The sequence below is a fragment of the Eutrigla gurnardus genome (genome assembly GCF_963514095.1).
Source record: "Eutrigla gurnardus genome assembly, chromosome: 1".
Classification (NCBI taxonomy): domain Eukaryota; kingdom Metazoa; phylum Chordata; class Actinopteri; order Perciformes; family Triglidae; genus Eutrigla; species Eutrigla gurnardus.
In genome coordinates, this window is record NC_139915.1 from 28,133,571 (window position 1) to 28,151,362 (window position 17,792).

The following is a 17,792-nucleotide window of genomic DNA, read 5'->3' on the forward strand; positions in this document are numbered from 1 at the left end:
CTGCGTTAAGGAGCTCGGGATTTGTGGCATCGATAAAAAAAAGGAGATCGTGGTGGAAAATAAGAAGTTTTAATGCCTGCGATTCCCTGGAATTTTTCTTTGAAGTCGAGGTTTGAAAGCAGCCATGGTAATTGTCTCCAGGGGTGGGTGTGTGTGTGTGTGTGTGTGTGTGTGTGTGTGTGTGTGTGTGTGTGTGTGTGTGTGTGTGTGTGTGTGTGTGTGTGTGTGTGTGTGTGTGTGTGTGTGTGTGTGTGTGTGTGTGTGTGTGTGTGTGTGTGTGTGTGTGTGTGTGTGTGAGAAACTACTTAGAAGGCTTTGACTGTGTGATTTTCTATAAATGCAGTGTAGTTGTCAAGTATGATAATAACATCTTATTTATTCATATTTTTCATGTTCTGTGTTTGCATTTTGTGAACCGCTTTATTCAACTAATATTTTCTTAGTGTATGCCGCCCATTGGAAATCTGTTTATTTTTTTCAGTTTTTGTCAGTCCCCCACTCGTCAAACAGAAGCTCAACTGTGAGTACAAGAGAGAACTCTTTTCTTGGAAAGTTCCAACAGTTAGCAAAAAAAATGTGCCTGTTGTGAGGCAGTCTAGTTTTCTTCTCGCCCGAGGGCCACTGCAGGAGGTGAAGTCATAAACATGGCTGGGAAAGTGGAACTGAGCTAAGGGGAGGAAGTCTGTGTGAATCTCCCTGCACAAATATATGACTTCACTACACCTGTCAGCACTAGAGCAAGCTAAAAGGCTAATACGTGGCTTGCTGGGGTTTTTTGTTGTTGTTGCACAGCTGAATTGTTATGCAAAAAATGAATTTAGTAGCTCTTGCTTGGCATGGTGGGCTGGTGACAGCTTGAAGTCATTTACATAGAGGCAGTAATGAAGCTTCAATTGCTAACACGCAGAGATGGTTCTTGAACTAAACACCACAGTACAAATACACCAAGGCGTCGCAGTCGATCAGTAATTCCTGCAGAGTTTCTTCCCTTGGTAGTTAACATAATTGTCACATTGCAGTGATGGTTTGATTTTTTTTTTTTAAGGCAAATGTTTTTCATCTAAAAGTACCAACTCCCACTGATGACATATGTAGGTTTGTACTTACATATGTTACAACTTGGGGTTTTACATTTTTTAGTGGGAAACATGTGATCTGACCTTTTTACTTGTACTGAAACAAGGGAGCATTTTATAGGCAGTTTTTTTTTGTGCAGTTGAGCAGACTGACTCAGTGGCAGTAATTGGGAAATCGCAGCCCCGTTGCTGAGCTGGTAATAATGAGACATGTCTCTCGTTGTGTTGAGGATTTTAATAATGTAAAAATTCGGGAGCCGGTGTTGGACACTCCTAGATAATTAATGTTCACTCTCCAAACTTGACACCAGTTGATTCTGTAGGTGAAGGAGTCTGTTCAATTTTTAATCATCACCGCGCGACTCGGTGAGCCTGAGTTCCAACGAAAGGGGACAAAGTGAGTATCACTAGCTGGCTGTTTCAAAGGAGACGGTTAGCATCGCTTTGAGGTGATGTCACATGGCACCAGTGTGATCCAAAGCCTGTGTCCACACTAGCTGATGCTATATGTTTGCACCTTTTGCTTCTGGTTTTAAAGGGGCTGCAAAAGGTGTCTGGGAATGCGTTTTTGCATGTGGTGATCCATGTAAGTAAAGATAAAGACTTAATGTGTATATATACAGTACAGATGATACGCAACGCACACCGTGGGTTGTGGAGGTGCTGGCGATGGACAAAACTGAAGACAGAAACAGAAGAACGCCGCACACTCATATACATACAGTACAGACATGAATTGCAGTGAGGTTGATTTTGCAATTAATAAAAGGGTACTTGTAACATCATTAGTATAAATGCAAGGGATGTGTTTAACTCCTCCTTTCATTCTGCCAGTTATGTTCTCGGTTAATCAACTAGAAAACCAACCAATAAAATAAAAATAGCAGATATTCAATATACTATCACATAAGACAAAGAAAGTATGGCCTTTTTGCTTTAAAAACGATGAAACGGTTATTCTAATAGTTGCTGCTAAATGTTCTGACTGTCACCTGATTGATTAATTGACTAGTCCTTACAGCTGTAGATGGGATTGAATAATTAATTTGTCAAGTTCAGACAGTAGGCTCTGCACATCAGGCATTTTGAGTATGAGCAGACCAGCAACATTATTACTGTTGTTAAAATACCCATCGCTTGGTTCGGACTTAAAATGACATCTTTGCATTTCTTTGACCCATAACCCAAAGAAATCCAGAATCAACACAAAGAGAACAAACAAAACTAAGATGAAGATTTGCATACGGGACGCTTTGTCTTTGTTTTCCAGGAAAGGGTTAACGCGGCTGATAAACAAAACACAATGTTCAACTGAAGTCTGAACAGCAAATGAAATCAATTATGCTCCTGGCTACATTTACATGCATGGTGTAATTTGGCTGTTTGCCACACTCCAGTAGAGATCGTGTTTGTGTGAAGCCGTTTACATGATCCGTTGATACCTCGTTCTCGAGTTTCTTTGTTACCTTGAATAAACCAGTAAACAGAATATTTCCTTACACCTGAGCCGTTCTTTGAAAATCTATTGAGTTAGCGCTGATGTTTGTGATTTAGCTATGAATCTCTAATACACAGATAGACAATGATGAGCAGACATATTGTACCAACACTAACCCTATACAAGTATAAAATATCTGAAACCAAAAGGTTTTTTTAGTCCTTTAGTTTTAATTAGGTTGCATTGAATTCATGAATAAAATCTGCGACTGAAATGATGAAAAGTAAAGACCAAGTAAAATATAACATGAGTGGTATATGTACTGTAATGGCTGCCTTGATTCATTCTGCCCAATTTACCCTTTTTATGTCACGCCTGTCATCAGTACAACAACGCAGTCAAACGATATGCACTTAACTGTTGTTTCTCGTTTTTCTTTCTAAACACAAAAGGCTGTTCTCACTCACTGTTTCATTCATCCCGATCAGTTCTCCGTTGCCGCCTCTTCATGATGTTAAGCTGCTCTTAATGAAACTCAACACTTCCTGCAGATGTTTCACAGTAAATGTGACGTGAAAAGATTATTTCCCCTGAACTGCTGGAAGGCTTTTAATGTGAAACAGATGGAGGAACGAGTTTGCGTTACAGCATTAAACAGCAGATGGGAGGAAATCAGAAAAATCGTACTAAAACTTACTAAGATACCGATCAAAATAGGGAATTAGAAATAAAGGCCCATCTGTCATGATATCTCGTCTCAAATAAAAAATAATTTGCTTTGTAACATTCACATTTGCTGACGCAAAATAGTGAACAAATTGGTTATTTTCCGTCCCCAAAAAAATAACGTAGCTGTCTTGAATCACAACTTTGTCACTAGCCTGAATATGTAATGATATAGACACATTTGCATTAAAACTATTAAAAATTACAATTCTTCCAAAGTCACAAGGATCGGCCCGTTTTAGAAAGAAATCCGTTAAGAAGACTTATTGACTCATGGTTTTGACGACGTCGTCTGCAGTTAATTTTGGAGACGACCTTTTTGAATTGTGACATATGATCCATACACAAACAGTAAAGTGTTTGCATGTCAGTGTGCTGCGCGGCGATGGAAAAACAAATAGCATGCTTACAGTAGAGCGTGCAGAAAGCTGAAAGGCCGTTACAGTACTGCATTTCCTGAGGGCAGCTGCATTTGTTTGAGGGTTAATGAATGTCAGAAAACAGGCTTGTGTTGTTTGGTGAACACGATAGATTAAAGAACGATTGGCGAAACGATCGCTGTTGCATAGAGTTCCCAACAACACCCTTTCACCTCCCGCATGTAACCCGTAGCCCAGAGACAACCCATCTGTTTCTCCATTCCCGGGGTAGAACCAGCCCTGACAGAACTGGCTAAGCAGTATTTCACAAGTGTCCTTTCAGGGGAGGGGGGGAGACACAGTTGGCTTTGTGCAGTTCCCTATCTATCAAAATCTCTTTCTCCTTGTGTTTTCCCCACTCACCTTCTACTCTTACTATCCGTCTTTCTTACCAAATCATATCCCTCATTGTTACTCTCTGGTTCTCCCCCCTCTCGTTCTCTGCCTGCCTCCCTCCCCCTTATTCCACCCTCCTCATTTTTAAAAGCCACATGCTCCCAGCCCGTCTGGCTCAGTTGCACCCTGCCAATGAAGGGCTTTTTATTGGGCTGAGATTGTGTGCAGCCAAGCAGGGCCTGGCTAGAGCTGAGGCTGGGGCCAGCCTTGCCGCCCCTACCCCCCCCCCCCCTCCAATCCCAACTGCACAGCCCACTCCACATGCCTGTTCTGGTCTGGCCCTGTCGCCCAGAAGGAGATTACTTGTCTCTGCTGCCCTTAATTGCCGACAGCAGCTGAAAAGAGCCAGAGAGAGAGAGACATTGTAGAGAGAGGAGACGGAACAGTGCTGGCTTGTCGAGCTGTTACTTGACAAGCTTGGACTCAAAGGTTTGTGTTCCTGCTGTCAAACCATGGCTCTGTATTAGTTCATTTTTATTAAGATGGATGTTGTTTTCATCAAATGTTGGTAGGAACTCGTGGTATTTTGGACTGTACTAAAAAATGTATGGCGCAGTGTGCGGGAGGCAGAGGATGCTCAGAGGAAGGAAAGATGAAAGAACCATGAAGTCTTAAGTTACTTTATTATAAGGATGTGTGGTAAGAGCAATAGGACCACTGTGCCCTCTTACTGCCCTCTAAGCCACAGTTATTTTTCATAGCCAAAGGCTTCCTTCCAGCTGCCTCTGCCCTGCCGTCCCTTTTCACTTTTTCCAATGAACTTGTTAATTTCATGTTATTACAGTTGCGTTTTTATGTTGAATCCCCTCTGGCTTGATCCCAGCAAATTAAATAGTGGGCAGTTTATTGAATAGACGGTCTCCGAAGAAGCTGTGGAGCTGTATGAATTTTTCTACCTCCTTCTTTTTTTTTCCTGTTTACTATTTTTGTATGTAGGTTTTCGTTCAGCGAGATGTTTTGAATCCCTATTTAAAGCGCATCGCCTCCTTTCCGCTTCAGTGCACACCATCAAAACACACTATCAAACCGTTGTAGTATGTCTAGACTGCAAATACAAGGATGCTTCATTATAAATTGTTTGTGCACATACTGGTTTTCCATTCTCTAGCCAGGCGAACTGAGGAAGCATAATACAGTTTTGTGTTGTCTACAAGCAGAATAATAACCACTAAATTACATCTTATCTAGCTAGAAGAATTTAAAGAAATAGCTCCACATCTTAGGAAATAGGCTTATTAACTCTTTTCGATAGTTAGATGGGAAGATCAACACAAGAGTGGTGACTAAATGATGTGCACACAATTTGATCAGCAGTTTAAACGCAAGCGGATATGCCGCTTTGTCAAAACACACGACTGATAAATAGATTCATCACGAATTGGCCCGCTGGCAAGGTTGAGGTGTATTTGTATCAGTTTCTGAAAACAGTCTGGAAGCCGGCCATGCAGTCGATGCATTACTGTATTGAACATGAGCCAGTTGTCAGTGTTGTTTATGAGTGGGAGCTGCGGAGTCCTTGTCTCACAATTGTCTGACTTCTAACTCCGGGTAAATTGGCCTGAAGCAACCAACCAGCGACACTCAATTCTCACTGAGGCATTTTAATGCACTTGTCACACTATACATACAACCCTTAGATCTCTCCCATGTCAAACACATTGGTCCCTCTACCCAGAATGCCCTAGGGCTGTAACCCAGTGGTGTTATGCTCACCGACTACTTGCTTCACCTTTAACTGAATTTATTGCCACGGTCATTGTCCCTTGTAGTGTTTTCGTGTAATTCCACTCAACATTTTTCTTAATTCCCTACCTGCGTTTCTCAACAAGCTCAGCTTTAATTGCATTTGTAAGCAGGTCCACTCCGACTACATTAGATCCTTCCTGATGAATATGGAGGGCTTTAGCAAACCTGCTTGTCACACAACCACAATGTTTCATGCCCTTTTGATTAACATGGAATGGAAACAATTAGGTGGGGGAGGTGGTGAGGCAAAGCAGCACATTCAACAGCTTTAAATGCTAATTAGCTAATGGAGGATGAAAGAGGCAGGCAACTAGCGGGGTTTCACATGAACGCACTCGAACTCCGGCTGCAGCAGCTATACACTCGTTTCATCTGAATTTGGCAAGACCACCACCATTTTGTTTCCTTGAGCACCTCAGACAATACAGCCATCTTGTGCAACGTGGCATTTTTTTGTAATGATCTCAAATGAGGCTCAAGTCATCTTCTACCAAAGTGCCTCGTGTTATTTTTTTCTCCTTTTTGAATTATCTCTTATTCACACCTTTCTGTATTCTTTTCTCAGTTATGATACATTTTTAGTATGTCAGTAATGGCTGGGCAATATGGCTAATATCTTCTGTCACAAGAAAGGTAATTTAATTTCTTGATAACGATGTATACCATAATGTAGCATGTTTTCAAGTTGTTCTATAAATGAATAGTCTATAGGAAATAATCACATGGTCAAGCCTATTTTTGTACTCAAAAGTACTTAATATTTTCCTCATTTAATTAAGAAGAACAAAATTAACATTACAGTTTAAAGTGAAATTGTTGAGAAAATATATTTCTCTGTAATCAGTTTAAGACAATAGTTGATTTAACAGCATTTGACCATATTTGAAGAGAAATTTGAGTTTCTACGTATCTATCAGATTCCCAGAAACTTAAGTCCGTTATCCCGGTTCACCTCCCCTCCACTGATACAGACAGGGTTGTGAGTCTACACCACCTTTTTACTCATATCATCAATCAGCTCCTTGAGTTTTACCGACGTTGAGCAGGTCGTTTATTTGAGCACCACTCTGTCAGATTGTTGATTACCTCTCTATATGAAGTCTCATTGTTGTTTTTAATCTCGTCGATGACACTAGTGTCACCTGAGAGCTTCACAACAGAGTTCTTTTCCTGTTGAGGGTAGCAGTCGCGGGTGTACACCGTGAACAAGAGGGGGCTGAGCACATGGCCCTGTGGGGTTCCGGGAGTTCAACACTAGAATGGAGGAGGTGTGGCTGTCAATCTGAATTGCCTGGGGTCTGTTTGTGAGGAAAGTTGCAGAGTGCTAATTTCAGTTTCATGGGGGAGATTGTTTTGAACACTGCTCAGAAATCAGCAAACAACATTCTGATGTTTGCGTTGGTTTAATGTGGAATGTAAACAGAAACTATGGTTGTTGGTTGTTATGCTTGCAAAACTCCACATGACACCTTTCATGTTTTTTTTTTAGGGATTTGATGACAATAAGAAAAATGCAGAACGTTTGCCAGCCTTATCCCACAACACCACATTCCCGGACAAACAACCTTCATCTCATTTAACCCCTATTAAATCACATGCTGTTCTGTTCAAGGGCTGTCGGGAGAATGTTCTATCTTGGAGGCGGCCTACTTGACTGGGAGGAATAATTTAATTGGAATCACTGTGCAGTTTGGAAGCAGGAATCAAGGGGCTCTTTCAGGGTCCCCATCAATGTCTAACAACTTTGAGTGTTTACATATTTTATCACTCACCGGTGTATTACACTCAAGTCGACGTGGACTGCAATCTGAAATAAACATCTCTATCATCTCTCCCCAGTTTGTCAGGGGCCGTACAGATGGGCTACAGACTCTGTTGATTTCCCTTAAAAGCCCCAAATTTGTCACAACCTTCAGTGCTCCTTTGAGGGAGATAGAGAGACTGTGAATAAGAGATGGGAGGGTGGCGGGAGAGAGGGGGGGTAGAAAAAAGCATGCTGTCATGAAAAGAGCCGCTTCCTGGCTGGCTAGATGCAATCATGGGCACTATCTGATAGCTCTGGAGGAAATTGGATGAGCCGCGAGCCGTTGGCTGCCAGTGATGGGAAAGATGACTCCTTTGTCACCGTGTCAGTCAATTCCATACTCTCACCTGAGAGACCAATCAATAACACAGGGAGGGAGAGAGAGAGGGAGAGAGAGAGATACGCTGTGAGCTGCTGTCAATTATGTGCTGTAAAACATCCTCTCCGTCACAGGGGTGAGGGATGGCATGTTATATGGTATGCATTAATGTGTCACGGATGTGGTTAAATGTCACGCATTTCCACAGATTTAGAGGTATGCTTTTAATAAGTTATGACATGTTGGAAGTTAACAATTCTTTATGTAATTACCAGACGATCACATAAATATTTCACACGTGCTCTTCACGATTTTATCCCAGTGATTCTTGCCTGTTTGACGGTGTGTATATCGGACCTAAAAAAAAGTATTTGGACGTTTTGGATTCGGGTGCTGATTGTAATACATTTTTGTTTCTTCTCATCTTTGCTGCTCCTTGGTGGCGTGCTTGCTCTCATTAGCAACTGCATCATTAGTTGTGGAATTATAGCGCGTAAACACCCAGAGAGACTCATAACTATCAGTTGCTGTGAGGGCATGTAGTTACATCAGGCATGGAGAGCATTTCTTCGCTTGATGTAGGTGCATAAACAGACACACAGCTGAATGATTCATAGCGGCGATGCCGGGCATCGTGAGATTTACCATATTCTGTGCACAAGCTGGCCGCGGTTCTGCACTCTGTGTAAGATGATGCTAAATTGTCCTTTCCTTCCTTTTCGCCCTACCCCCCCTGCAGTTCCCTGATACCTGTGAGGAGTCTGCTTCCCCATTCGTCTTCATCTGCACTAACCCCCAGGAGCTGCTGGTGAAATTCCCCATGAAAGGGAAGCACAAGATCTGTAAGTCCTTCTTCTTTCATGTAATGGAAAGTGGAGTGGTTGAAATTAGCCTGAGCCAACAAAGGCTTTTTTTTCTCTTTAAAAAAATCAGCTTTCTCCACGCATACAAAAATGGACCTACAAAAGACTGATAATGCTAAGCACGGTGTCTGATTACTATATGTTCATTAACTAAACAAAATCAAACACACACACAAAAGCACAAAGTGATCTCCCACAAACGCGTGTACAGATCCTCCTTGAGAGCCATCTGTAAAGGATTTTGCTGTCAGGTTGCCTTGGGGACAAGGCAGGCCTGGATGTGCAATGTTGTTGCTGTATTGTGTGATTTATAATAGGACTCAAATATATTTCCCCTTTGCTGCCATAGTTGCTGCTGCAAAAATGATGTACCTGCAAGCTCTTTTGTTAATATTTCAAAACCCTCTAAAGATTTGAGAGGATTGTTTATGCAGCTGTGCGTCTTTCAGATCTTTCTCGATTGACGGAGAAAGCTTTTTGAGTGAATGAAGGTAGAAATGTAGCGAGAGCTGTGTCTTACTCACACAGATATGATGACTTTATCTCCATTTCTGTGAAAATAAGGGAAAAGGTTTTCACACAGACCTAACCAGGAAACAATGTTGTTCTCCAGGGTTTGAGACTTAAGAAATGTCTTGAATTTGATAACTAATGTTGACTGAAAATACTGTTGAAGTCTTCGTCCCTGTTTTAGATGTCTTCAACGTGTTTGTGCTTTTCTGCTACACTAGATTCAGAGTGAAAGTCTTAAATAGTTTATCCCTTTCATTCTGACTGTGATTAACATGGTCTTGAATAAAAGGCTGAACTTGACGAAACATGCTGACACATCGTTGGAGGCAGGTTTGCTGTCGTAGGCACAGAGCGCTGTAGGGAATGCCGCACCTACATTATTTAAACCTACAGTAGCTCGCGGTTTTATGAATCAGCAGCTTACCTTCTATCTGCGGTGAGATAAATATGCTTTTGTTGCTCGTAGTAAATTGTATTGTTATAGTACCTGCAGCCGGTTTCGTTTCCAGTTCCAGTAATTAAAATGTTGACCATTTATACCATCCATGAAGAAACCATCCCACCATTGTCTTCAAGTACTTTGACTCTGAACCAGTGACATGTCATGACATGTCATTGCCTGCAAGGAGATTTAATGGTACGATACAGTCTTCCAGCCTTTGTTCCAGCTCCGGCTCTCACACGTGTAATTGGATATTGTTCTCATCCAAACATACTCTCACACTGTCACACGATTGTGTATCGTTAATAAACACGAAACCCTTATATAGTGCAACAAAGTCACATGCAAGAGCATTGATATAACCTCAAGAATGGAACAGTTAATTCTGTACAGTGAGTGGAGGGCGACATGTAATTCAAGAAGCTGTGAAATATTTCTGGTGTTAGGGTTCCATCATACCAAGTTACTTCCCCACCTTTTGAGTCAAATGGGCTATCTCCTATTTATAATACACATTCTACCTTTGTGTACAGTACGGCATACATTGCGCTCTTTTGTCACGTAGTGTGCATTGATCGCGACATGCTCCCCGCTGCAAACTTTAGCCCGGTATTTGAGTCCGTTATCCTGATCCACTGGACATACACGGTCCAGCCTGCCTTATTCTTCTGTCACCAGCTAGCTTTTCACTATCTCACTCTCTTGCTCTCTCGCCCCCTCTCTTCCACCTCAATTCCCACTGCATCTCACGGGTCAAGGCATTGCCGCTCATCTTACTCAGGGGGGCTTAGCACAAGTATTTTTTGCTCCCCCAGCAGCTTACATCGACAAGATCCACTTGTCACTGGCATTGCCGGCCATCTCATGCCTCATCACAATGAGCAGGGAAAAGGCTCCAGCTTCCTGTCTTTTTCCTCCTTTTCCTTTCAGCAGACTCTTTATTACGTCAAATGCACAATTGCTGTTTCTTTTCATTAGTGAGTTCATCAATGTGGTAGATAGGTAGTCTAAAAATATGTGTAGAAATTGTATCGTGTGGCTGCTGTAATTGATTCTTTCATTAAGCAAATTCTGCACTCACGTTGTGTAAAAGTGGGAGCCCTGATAAATATTAGCCGGTAACAAACTAATGAGCCGTGACATTACAAAAATATCATGTTGTCAAACGTTAGCTGGGATTTTGGTCCGGGCTTTTCTTGTATATTATTTATTCACATCGCCTTAGCTGTTACCCTGGCAACAGCTAGTTCTCCCGGGTCTATTTAAGACATACATGCAGTTCACATGCTGACACATAGGCACTGTAATCCCCATCCATTACAATCACTTTTCCTTAAATTTCATTCTTCATTAATCTGTTTGCCAATCAACAATGAGAAGTATTTTCGGGGGTAATTGCTTTGCAAGAGGTTTATTTTTGCTTTGTCACCTTTTTTTTTAAACTTTTCTGCAATTTGTGCTCGATCATTTGCAGCTGCTTACGTTTTTTATATGAGTGGGAATTGTTTTAATTCGTCTGACTGGCAAAGCCAAACAAATGAGCTGAGAGCTGCATGATGCTGCAGTCTGGCCCCTCGTTTCTTGAAGGTTCAGCAGTTCTCCCAGCAGACTCCTCGCTTTACTGGCAGCGTAGCAGCGTATTACAGCACGGAGGCTGGAAAGCAAGGGAAAGAGAGCACACCCTCGTATGGATGAACATTATTGGAAGCATTTGGCAATCATCAAATGATGTGATGGTGCCTCTCTCACCAGACAGTTTTTACAGTTGGCTTTGTAGATAACATGCAATGCTGTGCTAGATGCAGGTTGATCAGTCATTACCCTGTGGAGGAGTCTGTGACATTTAAAATGGCACACAGCCAAGGCTCATTCCCCATAATAAGGCATGTGCATTATGGTTTATGGTCACATCCTGTGAACATTTGTATCTGTGTGTGTGTGTGTGCACTTCTGTGTAAGCTGAAGGTCAGTCTGGCTGTGTTGAAAGCTATTTGGCTCTCTGACATGAGCCCCCATTTCCTTTTTTCTCTTCCTTATAGCGAGCATGTTTTAAATAGCGCTGACATCCTCCTGTATGATGTGGCTGTGTACACACAGCTAGTGTGTACATAGATGTGTGCATACATCCTGATCCACGGATCCTAAAGATGCAAACATATTAAATTATATAAAACATAATTACCCCCATCGGCCCTAACGGATAGGTGCCTTTACCTCGGTTACAGTTCATTATCTTGCAGCATGCAGGGATTCATGACTCAGATCTCTCATACTGAACGTCAAAGCAGTTGGTGGCATTATAATTACCAAATATGTTTAGATTTATGAATAGAGTCACCTAGATCCCATGGTGTGGCAAAGATATGTGCTCAAACTACTGTAATCAGTGCAATATATAATGTAACATTTACCGTTACGTCCCATTTGTCATCTTAAACCAAATATATTTAGGCTAAATTCTGATTTTTCTAAGTTTTCGTAGAACGTTTGATCAACTTAAATTGTTGAACATCGTGCTGTTGTTGCTGCGCCAGCATGAAGCTGCTGCTCGCTGTTCTGTGGAACAAAGCATTAGGTAACCTGAGAATTATGTTTGACCTTCCTATTATGATGCCTCCGAAGAATTAAAATCCTATTGCCTCCAAGCATGAAGGTGGATACCCAAAGTAATGTTCCGTGAGTGAATCAAATGGCTTAAAGCCTTGTTTAAAGAGTGCTCAACCAGCAAGAAGGAAAATCTCTTGTATAAGCACTCCCATATTCAACTGACTGAAGCACTGAATTAGTCAAAGGAGAGCAACAGTTCAAGTACTCAAAATGATGGTTGATGAGCTCAAGGCATCTGATGCCTTTCGTTCCATCTTGGGATAATTTCGCAGGCTTCAAAGTAATGCTGTGGTGGGAAATGTTTTACTGATAAAAAATACTACAGCTTTGTAATGCATTTGCTGTATAAAGATTTATTCATTGTAGAAACCAAACAGAACGTCCTATAACAGCTTCTAGTGCAGAAGAGGTCGTTCCAAGCTCCTCGCTCAGGTTTGGCGCTGCACGTATAACTCTTGTGATATTACATATGAATTCAGGGAGTGCTTTGTGAGTACTGGCTTATCTTTTTCTATAAAGATTAGTCACTCTGATGGCTCTCCAGCAGATACAAAAGAACTCTCTTTCGCTCAGGTTTTGATCCAACTACAGGGAAGGAAGTCATGGATATAATTGCTAAGATGAGAAATTCCACTCCAGCTTCGGGTCATTATGAGATCTTTTTATCTCTTCTCGCGTAATTCTTTGACACATACATATCTCAGAATCGCTGGAGACTGGAGTCGTTTCAGAGGACCTCAAGGTCAACAAAGTAGTTCCCCCCTGCCCAAGGCACCCACATAATTTTCTTCCTCTTCTTAATCGATTCCCGTGTACATCACATTTCAGCAAATTTAAACAATATAAAAACGTTCTTCAGATGAAGGTTCTTTTCATTTTCGCCAGTTGGATGTGGCTGTCATCCGGCAAAAACAAATTGCTTAAACGTACAAGGTTGTTAGTAGAATATTGTCGAGCTCAAAAAAACAATGGGCTGGGTAATTATAGACCAATTGCACCAATTTGCCACAGTTGAGTTAGAGGGCATTGTTTATGTCTCTTCTCCCTGTTGTTATCTTTTTAATTTTGGAACAAAAGCAAAACAAAATTAAGCTATAATTGCTCATGTTTTGTGAGCTTAGTCTGAGTTCAACCTGGTTTGTTTTTATCAATATTGCTTAAAGTGATTATTCCTGAAGACTTCAGTGCTGGTTGGTAGCAAATCAGTGACCACAGCACTGGTGGTAACGGCAAGTTCACTACTACAGCAATCCTTGACCAGCTAGTTCTTTAGAATCCGTTAACAGTGCAGCCAAAGAAACTCATGTTGTTTATAATAAAGAAATCCATTAATAATGTGCCTTTTTTTTAGGAAATAGCATTGAAGACACCTTACACTGTGCTTACTGTGATGGCTTTACAACAAAAAACAACCCAGAGGCAACAACAAGTAATTGATATCAATGAGATAGAACTTATACAATAACGCTGGATCACATGCATGCCTTATTTACGTTGTGCACGTGCAAGAGTTACAATGAAATATCCTAAATACTGCATTAATTAAAGATTGGCTGCCATAAATAGTGTCAAGAAAAGGTCTGATATCTTAAAAGTTTCACCTTCTAGTACTAATTCTAATGCTCACATTTGTTTGTTTAAGTGACTCGTCATGCTAATGATTAGTGGATGACATTGGAACTGCAATTGACAGTAGACATAACGCTAATCCACACAAACGCATATAATCCAGCAGTAACACATAGTCACTAATTCTCCAGTAGCTACTGTATCCTTGTCTCATGATTTATCTGCAAGCGCTCTGTTAAAAAATGCAGGCTACTGAAATCCAGTACAATACACATCAAGCACCCTTCTGGGAATAGCTTGAAGCAAAAATAATCTATATTTACTTGTTCCTGTGTAAGAGCCACGTGCCGAGGGGCTAGTGAGTGTATATTACATATAAATGATTCTCTTTATTTATTTGCCATGCATTCAACGGCGTATCCCTTATACACATCGCATTTTCACATTGCACTCTTTTCAACATCATTTGCGTTTCCCAACGCATACATTATCAAGCCGTTGCAATATGTATGGTTTTTATCCCTCAGGTTGCACCATGTATGGAAATAAACACGAGTGAAAATATTGCAGTTCAATTTTGCTCCAATAACCATCGGCTGCGCTTTTACCTTCTGATTACCTCTTTGTTTTATGTGTGAAATCGCAGCACCATGGGATTGCAAATAGAGGAAGCCAATTACCTAACAAATGTCCACCTTCTCTCCTGAGGTGGTCATGATTTTTTATTTTATTTATTTTTTTGGTCTCCTCTATTTCTCCCCTGCGCTCTTCTCTGTCATCTACTGCCGGGAGACAGAAAGAGGTTAGAGCGACGGAAGTCCTTTTTTTGATTATTTATTCATGGATTTTCCATTTAATATTCATGCCTTTTTCAGGACTATCTGGGTGCAGGGGAGAATGTGCTGCCTCGGAGGCGGCTGGGGCCAAAAAAAAAATCAGGTTTCAGCTCCAATGAGCCCAGCGGATGAAGGGAAGGCGAGCGAGCGAGAGAGGGAGAGATAGAGAGAGCGGGGTTTCATGTGTTCTCTAGTAAATGAGAGGCAGGCCTTGAAGGTGACAGGCTGTGTTTATTACTGATCTGTCAGCCGGTTAATGGGGAGAGGAGAAGAGAGGAGAGAGCTGAGCTGTTGAGCAGAGACCAGAGCACACAGGCATGGGAGTAAGAGGGAGCCCCGAGCAATAAACTTTGCCATACTAGATGCGCTTGTCCTTACAGAGTCAATGACAACACGCCTGCATGCTGAGCTGCAGTCGCTGGAAACTAGATCAATCTGTAACAAATACAGTATTGTTAAGAAAATTGTATTTTTCATTGAATGGAAAGAACATGCTGTAACCTTGTATTTGACATACTGTACTCCCTTAAGGACAAATTACTGCATCCATGTGGCTGCGTGCATTTCATCCATACTGTACAGAATTGAACAATAATGTGTGAGCACACCCGTGTTTGCAGACAGGCTGAAACATGCTCCTCCGGGCTGCATGCAGGAGAACGTGCAGACGGGGTGTTTGGAGATGTTTTCTTGCCTTTTTTCTCTAATACTTGTACCAACGATCAGCTTGCATGACGCAAAGGGCGTTGCTGAGATTTTGGGAGGCTTCTCCGTGAGCCTTAATCTGCAGTTACCCTTAAGACCCCTCTGTGTGATACATGAAGAAAATGCAAAACGTTTTAATAAAACTGTCCGTGTCCTTTCACCTCAATCACAGCTTTGGTAGAGAACGACTCGCACGTTTCCATTGCATACAAAGAAAGCACAACATGTGTCTTTTATGAGAGAATTAATTTCTACCTTTGACACGGAGGTAATGGAGTCATCAGCATATCTCAACAGCGTGTCAGATTATGATAAAATTTGGTGAAAGAGCAAGCGAACCGTTGTTAGTGCCGATCCAGGTGGGGATCTAAGATTTTGTTCAAGGATGTCAAAACATTTCAAGATACACTAGATTGAACCCTTTTTTTTTTTTTGCTTTATCCTCATATTAATCTTGATGCACTTGCTTGAATAACAAAAATCTGGCCTAAGCGCTGTAGCCCATGGTTATCTTTTATGTTTTGATGCGTATCAGATGCAGATTTTGATACATTTGATACCACTGAAGTAATATTTTTTTTGTAGTACCGTGTAGCTTTGACAGAGACACGCTTTGCTGCCTGAGACCTTTGTGTAGTATTTGATTGCGCTTGAGCCCCGAGGTTTTTTATCAGCTGCCCTTGGTAATGAAACCTCTCCGTTTTCCGTCTCAGTAAAGGGTGAAAAGCCCGTGTAAAGAAATTGCTCTTTGTTGTCGCAATAGATTTGTCTTTCCTTATCTCAACCAAGCATTGTTGCCTTTATCAGTCACCATTACCAAATCCATATCAATCAGCATTTGACGTGCCAGCGCTTTCATGAGTGTCACGTTTACCGCATGAATGCCGTGCTTTCTGTGGATTCCGTACAGTTGTTATTTAACGTGATGCAATTATCATGTGTTACAGAGCATATGCATATGCACATGTCTGCATGCTGCTCTGCTTTGAGCGGATATCTGTGTGATGAATGCATTTATTTACACTGTGATTGCGTGAGAAGCCTTCTGTGTGCTTTGTTATAGATATAGATGTTACCGTATTGTTGCACAACCCAGTTTTTCGGATGATGCCTGTGAGGGTAATAGTCCTGAGGCTAAAATTGATTTAGTCTTCATAGATATACTGGTGATGAAAGTGTAGCACGGAGAGAAATGCCCGTTTCATGCACCCGGTGGATTTTTAAAAAAACATCGGCTTTGGAACCACATTATTACCACAGTACAAATGATCGTCTTTTTTTTTTTACTGGGAGAAGAAGACCAACTTGTTTCACATGCAGGCTTGGGCCCATCATAAGTAGTTGTTTTCATTCTTACCTGAGGCTTTATAGAGTTCACAGCATTCATTCTCAGTCCATCCTGATCCACGGTTTGAGCATTTAAACGCTACTCATCTCCTCTCAGAGCAGCAAGCGCACAGCACAGTTTCTTCTGTGGTCCCACATTCTCTATTTATATGGGTCAGCTTACATGAATGGAGGCACATAAACCGCACTTATACTGGCTTGACTTTTGAGACTAGAATTCTTGTGTGAATTATAAATATGTACTTCTCAAGCACAGATGACATATTTGCAAATGGAGAAAGATATTGTAACATACTCAGCCTTGTCTCTTTTGTGACCGGCTTCTTAACCTTCCTTTTATTTTCCTCTGTTTTGTCCACCCTTTCTCTTCCCCCGTCTTTGTCTCCATCGCAAACCTGTCAGAGTAATCAATCTGGGTCGGCACTGAGAAAGGGGGGGGATGCAGACAGATGTGCTTTGCAATGTGATCGATGTCCTTGATTAGTGAGAGATTACTTGTGTGTGTTCGACTGATTGGGAGAGGTCTGCTAGCTGCTAGCCTGCTGCCTTGATTTTGTTAATTTGTCAGTTTAGGAATCGAGGATCAATTGGTGGATTATTTACACAGTTTAAGAAGCTGAAGGAGGTGAGGGATGTTAAACTAGACATGGCCGATGAGTCACTTAATGTGGTTATAAAATGATCATTAGTTGTTTTTTCCCTCGAATGTGAAGTACATTGTACACTTGGGGGTTTGTTGCCAGGTTGTATGGCTTCACCAACCAGTCGTGTTGCGGTTTACATCCATGTCAGTCCAATATTCGTCCTTTTATCCTATTAGAAAACTGTGTGGAATTGTCATAATCAGTGTATGCATTCATGAGTAATGGCCAAAAGAGTGTTTTGTGAGGTCACAGTGACCTTTAACCACCAATTTGCAATCAGTTCATCTTTGAATCCAAGGGGACGTTGGTGCCAAAATGGAAGATATTCGCTCAAGGGAGAGA

General features: G+C 41.4%; 1 protein-coding gene across 1 annotated transcript in view; it reads left to right on the forward strand.

Annotated features, from left to right (window-relative positions):
• trip4 (thyroid hormone receptor interactor 4) overlaps positions 1-17,792 on the forward strand; it is a 68,315-nt gene that overhangs the window by 19,791 nt on the left and 30,732 nt on the right. The window contains exon 12 of the mRNA XM_084008242.1: positions 8,664-8,766. Within this exon, the coding sequence (XP_083864368.1) occupies positions 8,664-8,766 (103 nt within the window). The remainder of the gene's footprint in view (positions 1-8,663; positions 8,767-17,792) is intronic.